At 48.0% G+C, this 15,283-nt stretch overlaps 1 protein-coding gene across 3 annotated transcripts in view; it reads left to right on the top strand.

The window, feature by feature from the left end:
• LOC138453040 (uridine-cytidine kinase-like 1) overlaps positions 1-15,283 on the top strand; it is a 446,519-nt gene that overhangs the window by 39,211 nt on the left and 392,025 nt on the right. The window contains exon 1 of one of the 3 annotated variants that reach the window (XM_069605487.1): positions 13,331-13,472. The exons of the other annotated variants lie outside the window; for them this stretch is intronic. Coding sequence (XP_069461588.1) covers positions 13,399-13,472 — 74 coding nt within the window. The 5' untranslated portion in view covers positions 13,331-13,398. Of the gene's footprint in view, positions 1-13,330; positions 13,473-15,283 lie in introns of those variants that run through there. 3 annotated transcript variants of the gene reach the window in all.

The raw sequence follows: 15,283 nt of genomic DNA, 5'->3' as shown, positions 1-15,283 counted from the left end.
CGGGGACCGGCAGGCTTTAACAGGCCCCTTTGCCAAGGCCCACTTCTAAGGCCCCTGTCGGCTTCCTGTCCGCTACAGGTATGCTTTTCCCCCTCCCCCAGTCCCCTGTGATATTCCCCTGTGCCCCCTCACTCCCCCAGTCCCCTGTGAGGTTCCTTTGTGCCCTCACCCCCTCCTATCCACTTTGAAGTTCCCATGTCCCCCTACCCCCTTCAGTCCCCTTTTGCTTTTCCCTTGTACCCCTCTTGTCCCCAGGTATGCTGTTGTGTGCCTCTCCACCTGCCACTGGCTCCCTGTGTTGCGGTTTTGGGCCCCTAAACCCCACCCCCCCCTCCAGTCTCTCGTGCCTTTACCTCTGTGCCTCCCCTTTTTTGCTGGAGCTGTCATGATGCATTTTGCTCACTGTTACCGTTGTGTGCCCAATAGTGGGTCTTCTGACTTTCTATGAACTCAGGGACTCTTGGTGCTTCACCCTCTTCAACTTGTCATGCTGGACGTCTACTTTTCGTTTGCATGGTGTACATGAATCATTTTGCGACCTTCCTTCCTCATCTAGAATCCTGTTTTGCACTTGATTGTTCTCTTGTAACAGAATGTTATTTCCTCTCCACCTCCCCCTTGTTTCCCCACCCCTCTTCTCCTTTGATGTCCCCCCCTTATCTCCCCTGGTCTCTCGTTCGGCATGTGATTTCTGCCAACTTAAATTCCCTATTTTTACTGTCCTCCCCTCTCCCCCCTCCCCTCACTGTATCCTTAGCACTTATGCTTTTCAGATATGCTGCTTGACCTGTTTGTTAGCTGCCTGTTTGTCTCCCCCCATTTGGTTTCTCCTACCTCGCCCCCTCCTGCACCATCTGAAATGTCGTTGGCCTAGTATGATAGTTGCTTGTCTTGTTCTTCTCCTTCTCCCTCTGATCCAACTCCCACTACTCCCCCCCCCCACCCTTGTTAAATTAAGGCACTACCTCATTTATCGTCGGGCATTGTAATGTAGCCGCTTGTCTGTCTCATTCTCTTGCCCACCCTTCCTCCCCCTCGCTATCACTGTCAGTTGCTCTTACTGTATCACTTATGCCTCCAGACCTATTTGATAGCAGCCTGTTTGTCTACCACCCCACCCCCCATTTGTTTTCTCCTTCCTCTCCCCCTCCAGCACCATCAGAAATGACATCAGGCTAGTATGATAGTCGCTTGTTTTGTTCTTCCCCCTACTCCCTCTACACCAGACCCCGCTCTCCTCTTGTTAAATTCTGGCACTACCTCAATTGTCGTCAGGCATAGTAATGTAGCCGCTTGTCTGTCTCATTCTCCCCTCCACCACCCCCCTCCCCTCCTCATTTTCTATAGCACTTGCACTATCTAAATTGTCGCCAGGCTGATTATGATAGTTCCTTTTTCACATTCTGATTGTGTCAAGGACTTGTAAGAATGTCACTGTATTTTCCCATGTTACCTCCCTGCCTTGAAGCGTTTTGAAACCCATTGTGTATAGGCGCTATATAAATAATCTGTGTGATGCTGGAAATGCATTTAAGAGACAGGGCCACCTACTCCCTTATGTTTATTCTGTAATTGTCATCGTGAACCAGCTGATCTTTTCCAAAGTTCCCTGGTAGACAGACCTTCGATAGGCTGTTGACCCGAGACGGGGACTGCTGCGGCATCCCAAGGAGAAGCGCCCAGACTGTTGTCCGTCACTGTCGACGACCGCCGTGCTCCCGTTTGCCTAAGAACTTTCGAATCCAAGGACGCTCTCGTCCGCATCGATGCCGTCTTATCCTGCAGGAGAAGGCCTGACCGTCGACGCGCCGAGGAGCATCCACCGGTGGGTTTCCCGCCACCCAAAGACCACAGACGACGCCGACGACTCCACGCCCTTGCTGGGCCACAGTTCTTCAAACTCTTTGCAGTCCAGAACTATCGACATCGAGGTGCCCCGCATGCCTCTTCCTTGCAGGACGATTTACGCTTCCCCGTCGACGAGCACCGCTAGGAACAAAGCCGCCATTTCACCGTCGTAGCTCAACCTGTTCTCCGTCGGACATTCGACCCGTGACCCCCGCCTTAAAGGGAGGGCACTCGAAGGGCCGTCGATTCCCCGATGAGGAACGCTACAATGCCAGGCACGTTGGGGTTGCAGAACTATTTGGACGTCTCTTGTGAACAATATATGGACTGGGCTTGTATCTTCATTATACAGGTTGCCCAGGTGGGGGGGGGGATCTCCACACAGAGCTGTGTTTAACGGTAGTAACCAGTATTTCTGCCAATTGTTATTATCAACAGCTTTCCTCCTTTTCTCTACTGTTGGTTTCCTTTACAACTTGATTTGTGTGCCATTTAACCGTACAGTTGATGCACTTTAAAGAAATCTAATATCAATTGTGGTACCACGTAGAACTGTATATATTTGCCATTATAGATAGCGGAGTACAAAGTGCATTATCGTGATATTGTATATAACCTTGAATATTATATAAGACTGTTTTAACAGATACAGTGTGCGGACATTCCTTTGTGGGTGCTTGGGGACTACACTGTACTTAAGAATCAGCCCGCATCACCTTCCTGAGAAGCTAGGCCTTGATTGCTCGACCACATACCAATATTGAGAATCTTGGCAGGGGTCCTCTGTGCCTCTCCTTTCCCAAATAGAGAGCGGAAATACAGACCCCCCCCCCCCTCCGGTCCCACACAGCTCCCTCGCCACCCTTTCTCCTGCTTCAACCTGCAGCCCTGTAGCGTCTCAACATCCCCTTTCAAGCCTGGTTTTCAATAGCTTCTGCTCGCCATCTCACCTGCTCTCCTTCTCAAACTTGCCTTTGCCTTCCTGGCTTTCCGTGCTCCCTTTGTGAATCTGGGTTTCACCTTTTATGCTTAGTTCGGTTCTCCATTGGATTCAGGGGCTTGTGATCGTAGCTAAGAGCCTGACTTCCACTGTCCTCATTAGAGCGACATTCATAGAAAGAGAAAAGTCCTTTTGAGTGATAGTGTTTCGTCGTAATGTTATTAAGACGGGATAAGCATTGAGGGTTCTGGGGTGACCAGGGATCTGTCTGTCTGTCTGACTGGCTGAGGGGGTGTAGGGGATTATTTGAAAGGGCGGCATACCATGTCGCGCCCTCGGATAATCCCTCCGCAATCCCAAGGGATCTTCCACCCAGGTGATCCTCCCTCGCTAGCCCACCCCCAGGGCGGGGATCCAAAAGTGATGGCCCTGCCCTGGCCACCTGTTTGGAAGATCACCCGGAGTGGGAAGGGAAAAACCCTTATGCTTTTCACATTACTTAAGTGCAACAGTGGGTATTGCCCCGCCCTCCCCCAGTTCCACTATACCGGGCGACAGCAGGCTGCCCTCCCACAAGGCAGCAGGCCGCACTCTCTGTGGTGATGCCCAGCCCGGAATCAAACGGCAAGAAGCTGTTCCATTTCTCTCCTCGAAGAGAAGTGCATTTACTTACTTTTAGACTTACTTTTTACGTTTAAAAGTAAGTGAATACACCACTCTCCAGGGTGAGAAAACAGTTGTTAATGCGACTGTGCCTCAGCAAACGTGCAGCAGGCAAAAGTCTGCCCAGGGATGATATCAGTAGACCCTGTTATGTGGAAGTTAGAGGCTTAACTGCTGGGCTCCAGTTTTAGTCACATCTCTCCAATGATTAGCGTTGCTTTGTTTAACTAAATGGCCTGTGGGATACAGAGGTGTAAACAGGGTAGGGCCTGAGCCGGTCCAGAGGGGAACCAGTAAAATGAAGCATTTTTGTTTGTGTGCATGCAGGGATTGTATGTATGCATGCATGCATGCATGTATGAATGTGTGCGTGCATGCATGTGAGGGAGTGTGTAAGTGCATGTATGTTTTGTATGCGAGCGGGTGTCTTAAGTGCATGCATATGAATGAATGCAGTGTACATGGGTGCGAGTGCACATGTAAATGAGAATGCAGTGTGAATGTTCTGGGTGCTCGTGTGCATGACAGAAGCTATATGGGTGCGTGTTAGTGTGCGCGTCATGTGTGTGTATGCTGTATCTGTGTATGAGGATCTGTGAGACTGTGGACCAAGGAGGGGCGTTACAGCATGACCTTTTTTTCTACATGAGCATGACCTGTCTTACTGGCATTTCTGGGCAAAGCAAAGCCAACTTGTTGAGTGTTATTACGCGGAGAGGTTGGAGTAGGAGGGGGGGGGAGAGTACTGCAATGGGGCTGGCTGGGTCCTACTGTGGCATTGCATTTTGTACTCTAGGGACAAAGCCGACGTAATGAGTGTTGTTACTTTGGGGAGGGAATGGTTTCTAACTATGGCATTGTTTTACTGGTGTTAAGGTCAAAGGCAACATAAGTGTTCTTACATGGGTGCGGGCGGAGGGTTGGGGGCATTTGTGCAGCCCGCAAGGCAATCTTGTCTTACTGTGGCATGACATTTTTTATTGGCGTTAGGGGGGAAATGCAACATGAGTGTTTATATATGGGGGGGATTTGTGTAATCATGATTTGTTATTTTTATATCACGTTCGTCCAAGTACTCTACAGAGAACATATTATATAAAATTATCACCCAACAAAAGTTTGTACTCATTTATAGACCTCGGAGGGATGAAAGAATGACTTAGCCAGCCTTGCCAGGATTTGAACCTGTGAACTGCAGCTCAATCTCACATTGCAACAGTTAGCGCTCAACCCGCTGAGCTATCATACAAGCTAGGCAGCAGGGACAGGTTTTCTTACTGTGGCAAGTTTTATTTTTTTTCGTTTTTTTTTTTATGGGCATTAAGGCAAAGCCAAGAGGAGCATGTTCTTACGTGTGGATACAGCATATACTGGCAGCCAGCGTGGACATGTGTTTGCTATAGTATTATTAATGGCATCATGGGCAGCGCAAACATGAGTATTTTCTTAGTGGGAATACTGGCATATATAGGAGCACCAGAATGTACATCTTTGGGCACAATCTATATGAAAATGTATGTTTCACTAGCAGGTAACTGACATACAGTGGACAAAGGCATTATGAAAATGTGTTTGAAAATGCTGTTGTACATTGTTGATGATTTGGTGGTATCCAATGGACTTTTTCATGTCTTACCCTGCACAGCTGATTGTAAACTGTGTGGCTTTTACCTAATGTATCACAGAAGTGTAAAATTGACACCTCTACACCTTATTTACACATTTTCCCCAGGGGAATAACCCATATGAACCCACTTTGGTTGGTTTGCTCTCTCTCTCTACGCTCTGTAGCTCCTACAGATTCTGTCGGCGGCAGAACAAGCTCAGTTTTCTATTCGGGCTCCCCTTAGGGTGGGCCCTACTACATTGGCTCTAGGCCCCATGTGTTAAACAATCCTGGCTACGCCCCTGTTGAGTTGGGGTGAAAGATGCACCCTAATGGGCTAAAGGACTGCATCATATCTATTCAGCATCCGCGGATGGAGGCGGGATCAACAGTGCAATAGGTTGAATTGGCCCACTCGCTACCAGCTTTCAAACACCCCCCAAAGGTTTGTGGCTGGCTCCGCCCCTGCCCACCGCCCAGTCATTTCTGTGGAGGGGCGGGATTTCCAAGGAGCTATGGTGACCAGGCCAGTATAGTTCTATGCTTTGAGAGTGAGAGGGAGTGTCCAGGGCAGGGGAAAGGGGCAGTTTGTGCAGTGACTCCGGGTAAGGAGCGATGTGTTTGCGGCATGTCCAGGAGCGGATGGATTTCTGGGCAGCTTTGGCTCAATCGGTAGTCTTTCCAGAAGAGTCTAGTTCGATGTTGCTGGCTTAGGCGCATGCGCGCTTTTCATATCGTACGTACCATTGGTCAGGTCTACTGCTAGTTGGTACACGTTTAAAGTGTCTGCCTGTGTACTGTAAGGTGTCGAGTTCATTCATATTCATAAATACTATTAATTTCACATGACAGTTGTACAGTTATCTTCTGCATTGTGTACGGCCGCCTTGCGTTGTGGACCGTACTGGCGTATACATGCATGGTACACAAATGGCACCATAATAAGCATAGTATTACATTATATAGTGTGGCATAAGACCGCATGACCTAGCATAGCGAGGCAACCCAATGTACCCTTGTAGCGCAACATAGCTGTATGCCATCGCCTAACAAAGCAAATAACCACATCATAGCATAGCATGAACCCATACCATCTTTTTAAAGCGAGAAACTAGCTTCTATAGAGTCACTCACAGGGACGTGGCACCTGGTGTTCCACTCGCTCATAGCACAGATATCTCGGCCCGATTGCAGGGATCCTCGGCTCCTCCATTGTTTCGTGGATTTTAGGGGTGAAGGGCTGGGACCTATTTCATTTTTTAGATTTGTATTTGTAAAGCGCACTACTGCCCAAGGGCATCGAGGCGCTGTTGCAGTAAAGTGTCTTTGTAACCCTGAACAAAGCCCTTTTACCTGTAACTGAGAGCCTAACATAATGAAGTGAGGCAGGTACATGGTTGATTTTGAGTGACATATTTCATAGAATAGCAGAGAGGGTTGCAGTGCATGGGCGCAGTGTCGAACAGAATACGGAGGTAACAAAGGTCAGTCAGGCCCCATTTATACATACAACCTAGATCAAACGAAACCTGGTGCAACAATATCCATCACGCCATGCTAAACAAAATCACAACACTTCAAAACAAAATTAAGATTCAATTTGACAAACTACCTAAAGCCACCACCCCACCCCCCCAATAGCCCCGCCCATGGCCACCCCACTGAAAGCAGACTCCTTAACCACACAGTCTATTGACAAACCCACACCTTTTGCATTCAGGGAAGTAACAATCACTGAAGTCCTTCTAATCATGAAGCGCATCAAACCATCGCTTGCTTTGTAAAGGGGACACTTGCCCAGCCAACATAGTCAAAGAGTGTGCGATGGCTCTAGCACCATTTATCACCAGATTTATAAACTCATCCTTCACAAACAGCACCGTACCACTCGTCCTCAAAGAAGCCTGGGTCAGGCCACTGCTAAACAAACCAATCCTTGACCCTGACTCCCCCAACAACTACCGCTCAATCACCACCATTCCTGCTAAACATTCTCGACAAGGCTGCATACCTACAGATTCAGTCCTACCTAGAAAATCACAACATACCAGGCAATCTGGCTTCCCCCCACGTCACGGCACAGAATCGGCTCTATTGGACCTTAAGAATCAATTACTGGAAGCCATGGACAAAGGCACATCTTCACTCCTCCTGGATCTCACGGCAGCCTTTGACTTGGTTGACCACAATATCCTGTGTAAACATCTCACTGATGCTGCCCACTTCTCCCCGAAGCTACTGCTTGGATCACCTCCTTCCTGGAAGGCCGAGCAAGGAGGGTCTTCTCTGACCAGGCCTCAGCCTCTCCATCCCCCATTGGGTGCGGAGTGCCACAAGGATCCTGCACCTCCCCAACCCTATACAATCTCTTCACACTCCCACTTTTCAGTGACCTAGAAGACTTTGGCATAACCTTTACCAACTATGCCGACGACACGCAAATCCTTCTCCCCTTATCAGAAAACTATGAGCAAGACCTCAACACACTCCAGAAGACATATACGCACATCCAGGCCTGGATGGCAGTCAATGGTCCCTGTCTAAATGAGGGGGGGGGGGGGTGAAAACAGAAATCCTACTCGTAGGCCCTAAAGAATCCCTAAATAAAGTAAAAGATAAATACAGCTTCTTCATTATTGAGACCGCGGCCATCACAGCTTCTACTGCAGTCAAAACCCTTGGAGTATACCTGGACTCCACCGTATCAATGGACAGGTAAGTCGGCGCCATCTCATCCTCAGCTGCACTGACAACAAAAATCATAAACGCAGTAAAACCCCATCTATCACCAATGAACTGCCATAACATTGCCACTCGATTACTGCAACATCCTACTCCTTGGCACCTCCAATAAAAACATTAACAAACTACAAACTGTACAGAGCAGCGCACGAAGAGCCGTCCTCAGTATCCCCAAGAGAGAGCACATCTCTCAGGCAAGGAAAGACGCCCACTGGCTCCCAATCAAGGAACGCATAACATTCAAGGCCCTCATGATCACACACAAATGCCTCACCCGGACTGCTCCAGCCTACCTATCAGAAAGAATACACCAGGCTCCAACGAACAGACCAAAACGTAAACAATACTCCCATCTACTTTCAGTCCCAGCGTTCAACAGAGCCAAAGCAGGTGGCATAAGTTTCGAAGTACTAGCTCCAAAAGCCTGGAATGCACTCCCACTCATCTTAAGAAATGAAGACTCCCTCACAGTATTCAGAAAGGTGCTAAAAACAAAGCTATTTAACTGGACCACTCCTCAACACATCACAGACCCTGACACCATTCCTCTGTAACCGGGAATACCAGTCTATCATTGTCTGTGCACCTATATCAATGCCCAAATATACCTCTACTGTACCTGTGGGGCTGCTTCCTTTCACATCACTTTGGCATTTCCTGCAGTGCTGAAATTACCGCAATTGCGAAGCCGTGGGAGAGTTTTCTGGCACGGTCCTTCATTCAATTTATCTTGGGTCCCATCTCCCATTTACAGCCTCGGATGAAGAGTTGGTTTAAACTTGAAACACGTCAGGCTACTTTACAAATAAATCCATCAGACTTATAACCACATCTCTCTTCAATTACTTGCAACACATGCCTATATTGCACTCTTGGGCGCAGTGCGAATGAGAATTGCCGTTGCTCTAATTGTTTCCACAACAGTGGATTGCACTTGGCAGTACTCCCACACCTCTCAGGCACCTGCAGCCTACGTGCACTCTTAATATTTATTCATACAAGCGCTGTGGTTTTATGACTTTTTCTGCCAAACCTGTGTTTTTCTCTCCTGTACTTATACAAACTTATGTACCTGTATTCATTGCCCAAGAAATTAACGGTACCAATCTATATTCACTTCTCTGAAATGTCTGTTCATAACCTGTATAACCTGAAGCTAACGCTCTCTAACGGCGCCACGATACCGCCGGGCTGCTGGGCGCTTTATATATCTAAATAAATTGCGGAGACACAGGATATCTACGTGTGCCAGGCCCCATCATAGAAGTAGGTTATGGAGGGCTGATTTTACTGATTATTGATCCTAGCAGCAGAGCCTTGGTGAAAAGTTGGGTCAGATCTACTGGTAATGGCCAAAAATGTCACCCTCACAATTATGACGGCCGAAAATGCCGACTTTAAAAAAAGGTAAGACCCCCACTTACACCCACATATATATATGTGGGGGGTATATGATATGATATTATTATGGGGGGCTGCAGAGGGGTCTCCCCGAGCATATATGTGGTGTAAAGGGGATTAAAAAAAAGTCTGCATTTTCGGCCGCGGAAGTTGTGAGGGTCGCAGTGATCACATAGAGTCGATCTTCTTTAGTATGCCTTCCATTCTAAATCCGAGCATACTTGCGCAGGATGATAGTACTGTGAAGGAAGTGACTTGGTGATGCATTGCAAAGAAGTGGGATCGGTGCAGCATAAGGGAATGACGCTTTGCAGGCTGTTTGAAACGGGCCTTCTCCGCAATGGCTGCTGAGTGACCCTTAAGAGTTGAGCCGTGCCTGTATACGTCAAGCGCTTTCTTGCAGGACACCAGTGGAGAGCACGCTTTGTTGGCTAGCTGTATCCTGCCTGCTCTGGGGCGGGGGGGGGGTCCCCTCGTAGTGGAATGTGTAAGCGATAGGCGAGCTTCACCTGCCCTCTAAATAGCACAGGGTTGCCGCTCTGCCGCTAGCCGCTGGGGCCTTTCCGCAAAATCTATGCTTTTCATCATCACCAGTTCTGGGTCCCGTTTTCTTACCAAACCTCTGTCCGCCACCCTAGAGAAGAACCTGAGACCTAAGCTTCCTGGTGAACGCTTCTTTCTGTTTTTTTTAAACCTCTTATAGTGATGGTCATCTTTCGCCTAAGCATGGTTTGCTGCTTCTTCCCATTTCCAGCATCTTTTCCATCATTATCCAAAGAGGCCGAGAGCCTACTCTTCCTGGCCTTCATCAGAGCCCTCCTTATATTACACCTAAGCACAGCAACCCTTTCTTGCACTCCACCATGACCTCTGTAGCCAGAATATTCGCATTGCCGCCACTGGATATTTCACACAAGCCCTTCCATGACACTGCAATTAAGATTGTCTCATGTAACTGGCTGCAACAGCGCCCTGGTACTCCAGGGTTTACAACTATAAATAAATGAATGAATAAAAAATATCTCTTCTATTCTTGTACTAACCAGTATCGTTCCTCGAGATCCTCTGTTTGCAGACGACTGGGAAAGTGCTGGCTTCCGCATTCCTTCCTTCCTTCCTTCCTTCCTTCCTTCCTTCCTTCCTTCCTTCCTTCCTTCCTTCCTTCCTTCCTTCCTTCCTTCCTTCCTTCCTTCCTTCCTTCCTTCCTTCCTTCCTTCCTTCCTTCCTTCCTTCCTTCCTTCCTTCCTTCCTTCCTTCCTTCCTTCCTTCCTTCCTTCCTTCCTTCCTTCCTTCCTTCCTTCCTTCCTTCCTTCCTTCCTTCCTTCCTTCCTTCCTTCCTTCCTTCCTTCCTTCCTTCCTTCCTTCCTTCCTTCCTTCCTTCCTTCCTTCCTTCCTTCCTTCCTTCCTTCCCCTCCAGGGTTGATGGGCTCCTTCTCTGCTGTTCTTATTCGAGCTAGCTGTCTGTATGTGCATCCTAGCTTGCGGCTGGCTCTGTTTGAACGAGCTCGCGTGTGTTGGTGTGTGCGCTCAAGCTTACTGCTGTCTGTGTGCTCGAGCGCGAGTTTGTGCTCCCTGTGCCCAAGCAAGGTTGCGGCTCTCTGTGGGCATGGCACACTACCCTTTGCTGTCTATCCTAGCTTGCTTTTTTGCCAGTGCTTGTCTTGGGTTTGCTCTCTGTCTAGCCTGTTTGTTGATGGGGTTTGTATCTCAGCTTATTGTCTGTGTGCACACTAGCTTGTTGTCTGTCCTAGCTTGCTTTTTATGCAGTTATCTCAGCGTATTCTGTGTGCACACTAGTTTGTTGTCTGTCCTAGCTTGCTTGTTATGCCTGTGTTATCCCAGTTTATTATGTGTGCACACTAGCTTGTTGTCTGTCCTAGCTTGCTTTGTATGCAGTGTTATCTCAGCGTATTCTGTGTGCACACTAGTTTGTTGTCTGTCCTAGCTTGCTTGTTATGCCTGTTATCTCAGCGTACCCTCTGTGTGCACACTAGCTTGTCTGGTTTAGCTTGCTCTTTATGCCAGTGTTATCCCAGTTTATTATGTGTGCACACTAGTTTCTGTCCTAGCTTGCTTTTTATGCCAGTGTTATCTCAGCGTATTCTGTGTGCACACTAGTTTGTCTGTCCTAGCTTGCTTGTTATGCCTGTGTTATCTCAGCGAACCCTCTGTGTGCACACTAGTTTGTCTGTCCTAGCTTGCTTGTTATGCCTGTTATCTCAGCGTACCCTCTGTGTGCACACTAGTTTGTTGTCTGTCCTAGCTTGCTTTTTATGCCAGTGTTATCTCAGCGTATTCTGTGTGCACACTAGCTTGTCTGTCCTAGCTTGTTTGTTATGCCTGTGTTATCTCAGCGTACCCTCTGTGTGCACACTAGTTTGTCTGTCTTAGCTTGCTTTTTATGCCAGTGTTATCCCAGCGTATTCTGTGTGCACACTAGCTTGTCTGTCCTAGGTTGCTTCTAATGCAGTGTTATCTCAGCGTATTCTGTGTGCACACTAGCTTGTCTGTCCTAGCTTGCTTTTTATGCAGTGTTATCTCAGCGTATTCTGTATGCACACTAGCTTGTCTGTCCTAGCTTGTTTGTTATGCCTGTGTTATCTCAGCGTACCCTCTGTGTGCACACTAGTTTGTCTGTCCTAGCTTGCTTTTTATGCCAGTGTTATCCCAGCGTATTCTGTGTGCACACTAGCTTGTCTGTCCTAGCTTGTTTGTTATGCCTGTGTTATCTCAGCGTACCCTCTGTGTGCACACTAGTTTGTCTGTCTTAGCTTGCTTTTTATGCCAGTGTTATCCCAGCGTATTCTGTGTGCACACTAGCTTGTCTGTCCTAGCTTGCTTTTTATGCAGTGTTATCTCAGCGTATTCTGTATGCACACTAGCTTGTCTGTCCTAGCTTGTTTGTTATGCCTGTGTTATCTCAGCGTACCCTCTGTGTGCACACTAGCTTGTCTGTTCTAGCTTGCTTTTTATGCCAGTGTTATCCCAGCTTATTTTGTGTGCACACTAGCTTGTCTGTCCTAGCTTGCTTTTTATGCAGTGTTATCTCAGCGTATTCTGTGTGCACACTAGCTTGTCTGTCCTAGCTTGCTTTTTATGCCAGTGTTATCCCAGCTTATTTTGTGTGCACACTAGCTTGTCTGTCCTAGCTTGCTTTTTATGCAGTGTTATCTCAGCGTATTCTGTGTGCACACTAGCTTGTCTGTCCTAGCTTGCTTTTTATGCAGTGTTATCTCAGCGTATTCTGTATGCACACTAGCTTGTCTGTCCTAGCTTGTTTGTTATGCCTGTGTTATCTCAGCGTACCCTGTGTGCACACTAGCTTGTCTGTCCTAGCTTGCTTTTTATGCAGTGTTATCTCAGCGTACCCTCTGTGTGCACACTAGTTTGTTGTCTGTCCTAGCTTGCTTTTTATGCAGTGTTATCTCAGCGTATTCTGTGTGCACACTAGCTTGTCTGTCCTAGCTTGCTTGTTATGCCTGTTATCTCAGCGTACCCTCTGTGTGCACACTAGCTTGTCTGTCCTAGCTTGCTTTGTATGCAGTGTTATCTCAGCGTATTCTGTGTGCACACTAGCTTGTCTGTCCTAGCTTGCTTTTTATGCAGTGTTTATCTCAGCGTACCCTCTGTGTGCACACTAGCTTGTCTGTCCTAGCTTGCTTTTTATGCCAGTATTATCCCAGCGTATTCTGTGTGCACACTAGTTTCTTTCCTAGCTTGCTTGTCATGCCGTGTTATCTCCGTGTACCCTCGGTGTGCACACTAGCTTGTATTTTTTGGCGAGGGTGTGTGTGATCGCAGGCTAGCAGTTTACGGGTGCATACTTGTGCATGCCGCTGTGTGCCGGATTGCTTTTTGTCCTGTTTGTCTCCCACTTTGGTGCGCATGGTTAGTGCTTGCTGCTTGCTCTATGTCCTCGCCTCTCGGTGCCTGAGCCTCCATAAGAAACCCCGCATGCCTGCGTCTGACAGGCAGCCTGAGAGGGCTGCTAAATTTAACTGCGCTGCTTCACCGGTGCCACTTGCCTATTTTTGGACGTCTTCCCCCAGCTGGAGTTTGTTGTCCCATCCCGGCCGGCGACGGGCTGGGGAGGGGAGGAGGAGGGGCGATTGACGGGGAGGCTGCCTTGGAGCCCCGGGAGGGGTGTGCCTGCGTCCTTGCAGGCAAAGCGCTCGCAGGCGCTGCACTCGGGCGCACCATGACTCTACCCGGCAGCGACTGTTACTATGGCGCGGTGCTGTCCGGCCGCTCCAGCTTCAAGTGCTCCAGCAGGTGAGCTGGCCCTTGCCATAATAATGGGGGGGATCGGCCAGGTCAGGGTCAGCAGAATTGCGGGAGCTTTTCTCGAATGCGCTCTAGGGTGCAAGTGAGATGCCTCAAGGAACTGTTCGTGTCTGAATGAAGTGCATTGGAAGAGCCAGCAAGGCTGCAAGTTCATATTCCATATGGAGACACTAGCCGCCAGACTGAGGTGCATTGGGAGAGCTCTCAACCTGGGGGTCAGGATGAGCAGAATTAGGGGGGCTTTCCTGGAAAGCGCTCTAGGGTGCAGGCGGGAGGCCTCGATACACTGTTCGTGTTGAACGAGGTGCAGTGGAAGAGCCAGCAAGGAGAGAGGTTGGTATCCCACATTGAGACCACTCGGTCAGCATGAGGTTTGTTGATGAGTTGTGCAGGGCGCAGCGAGGAGTAGAACAACCCGAGGAACTCCTGAAGGCGCAGGCACACTATCGGACTGACGTGTCTCAGAGATTAGCAACAAGACTTGTACGATATGGCGAGCACTTTATGGGTACAGCAAGTCTGGCCACAGTGAGAGCATGAATAGCCGTCCTGTACGTTGCCGTGTCTGACTGTTCCCTATAAACACTCGATGTGTTTATCTGATCCCTCCTGGCTGTTCCGGCGTGCCCCAAGGAAGAGGCAAAGGTGTGCCTTCTGTTTTTTCAATGCAGGTAGATGGTGTGTCGGGAAACCAGTATCCCATTGGCTTTGTGTGTAGAACCAGGCGGAAGGGAGTGCCTCGCACCCTTCACTTCTCATACGTCTCAATCTAGCGAGAGTCTTTACTCTCTCGGTTGCAGGCTTGGTCTATGTGGACCGTCTGTATTGGGGAGAGAGTAGTGCAGTGCACCCGCGCATGCGTTAACTTCATCCATAATAATTGAACTTCTAGACCTATGGTCTCCAACCAGTAGATGGGTATGCTACTGGTAGCTCGCCCGAGGCTTCCCAGTAGCTCTATGCATCAGTCACCAAAATGAGCACTGTGCATTTATTCTGGTGTCTGATGTCCCTGGGCTTCTTCCCCCCCTGCTCCCTCCTTCTCTTCCTACAAAGCAAACCGTCAAAAGCTATATGCATGGCTAGAGGAGCGCTGCATCTGGGATTGAAGGGCTCAGGGCAGTGTCCCGACAAGGGGTTAACTATTGCTAACAAAAGTTAATGGGGAAATTTGTGTTGTGGCCATTGTCACTAAGAGGTGCACATGATGGCTGATTAGAAAGGAAAGGGGTGCATAAATCGGGGCTGTTGATCGTTTCAGTCTCTAGTTTATTTAGATTTATTTCGGTTAGCATTACTTTGCATGCTGATAATTGTAGGCTTTCAATCAGAATGGTGAAAATAAAGCTACAGCTGTTTGTGTGTAAAATATACATGTTAGTGTTTATGGTAAAACTGAATTTTTTATTTGAAGATACTGAGTTTTGTTTTTGAGGCAGTAGTCCCTGAACTGTATTAAAGGTTAAGGGGGATTTTGCCATGATATAGTGGAGCCCACATCGATGCCTGTCCCAATACAGATATTCAAGCTCCCACAGGAATGTTGCATTTAAGTAACTGTGAAAAACTACTAACTGCACTGCATTCTGGTGCTTACCCACTTAGATTTATAAAATTAAACCAGAATATAAAATGGCATGTGCTGTCAATGCCAAAACTTTGGAAAACATGATTTGAGAGTTCTGTTTCAGCCTATTTTTTGCAAAACCAAGAGAATGAATTAAGCAATTAGGTGGGAAAAGTGAGCAGCGGTTTGTATCTATATATTTTATATGTCTTTAGGATTAATATAGTTTAAA

This window comes from Ambystoma mexicanum, chromosome 4p, assembly GCF_040938575.1.
Source record: "Ambystoma mexicanum isolate Mex_15411 chromosome 4p, UKY_AmexF1_1, whole genome shotgun sequence".
In the NCBI taxonomy this organism is placed as follows: domain Eukaryota; kingdom Metazoa; phylum Chordata; class Amphibia; order Caudata; family Ambystomatidae; genus Ambystoma; species Ambystoma mexicanum.
This window is presented reverse-complemented; position numbering and strand designations above follow the sequence as displayed.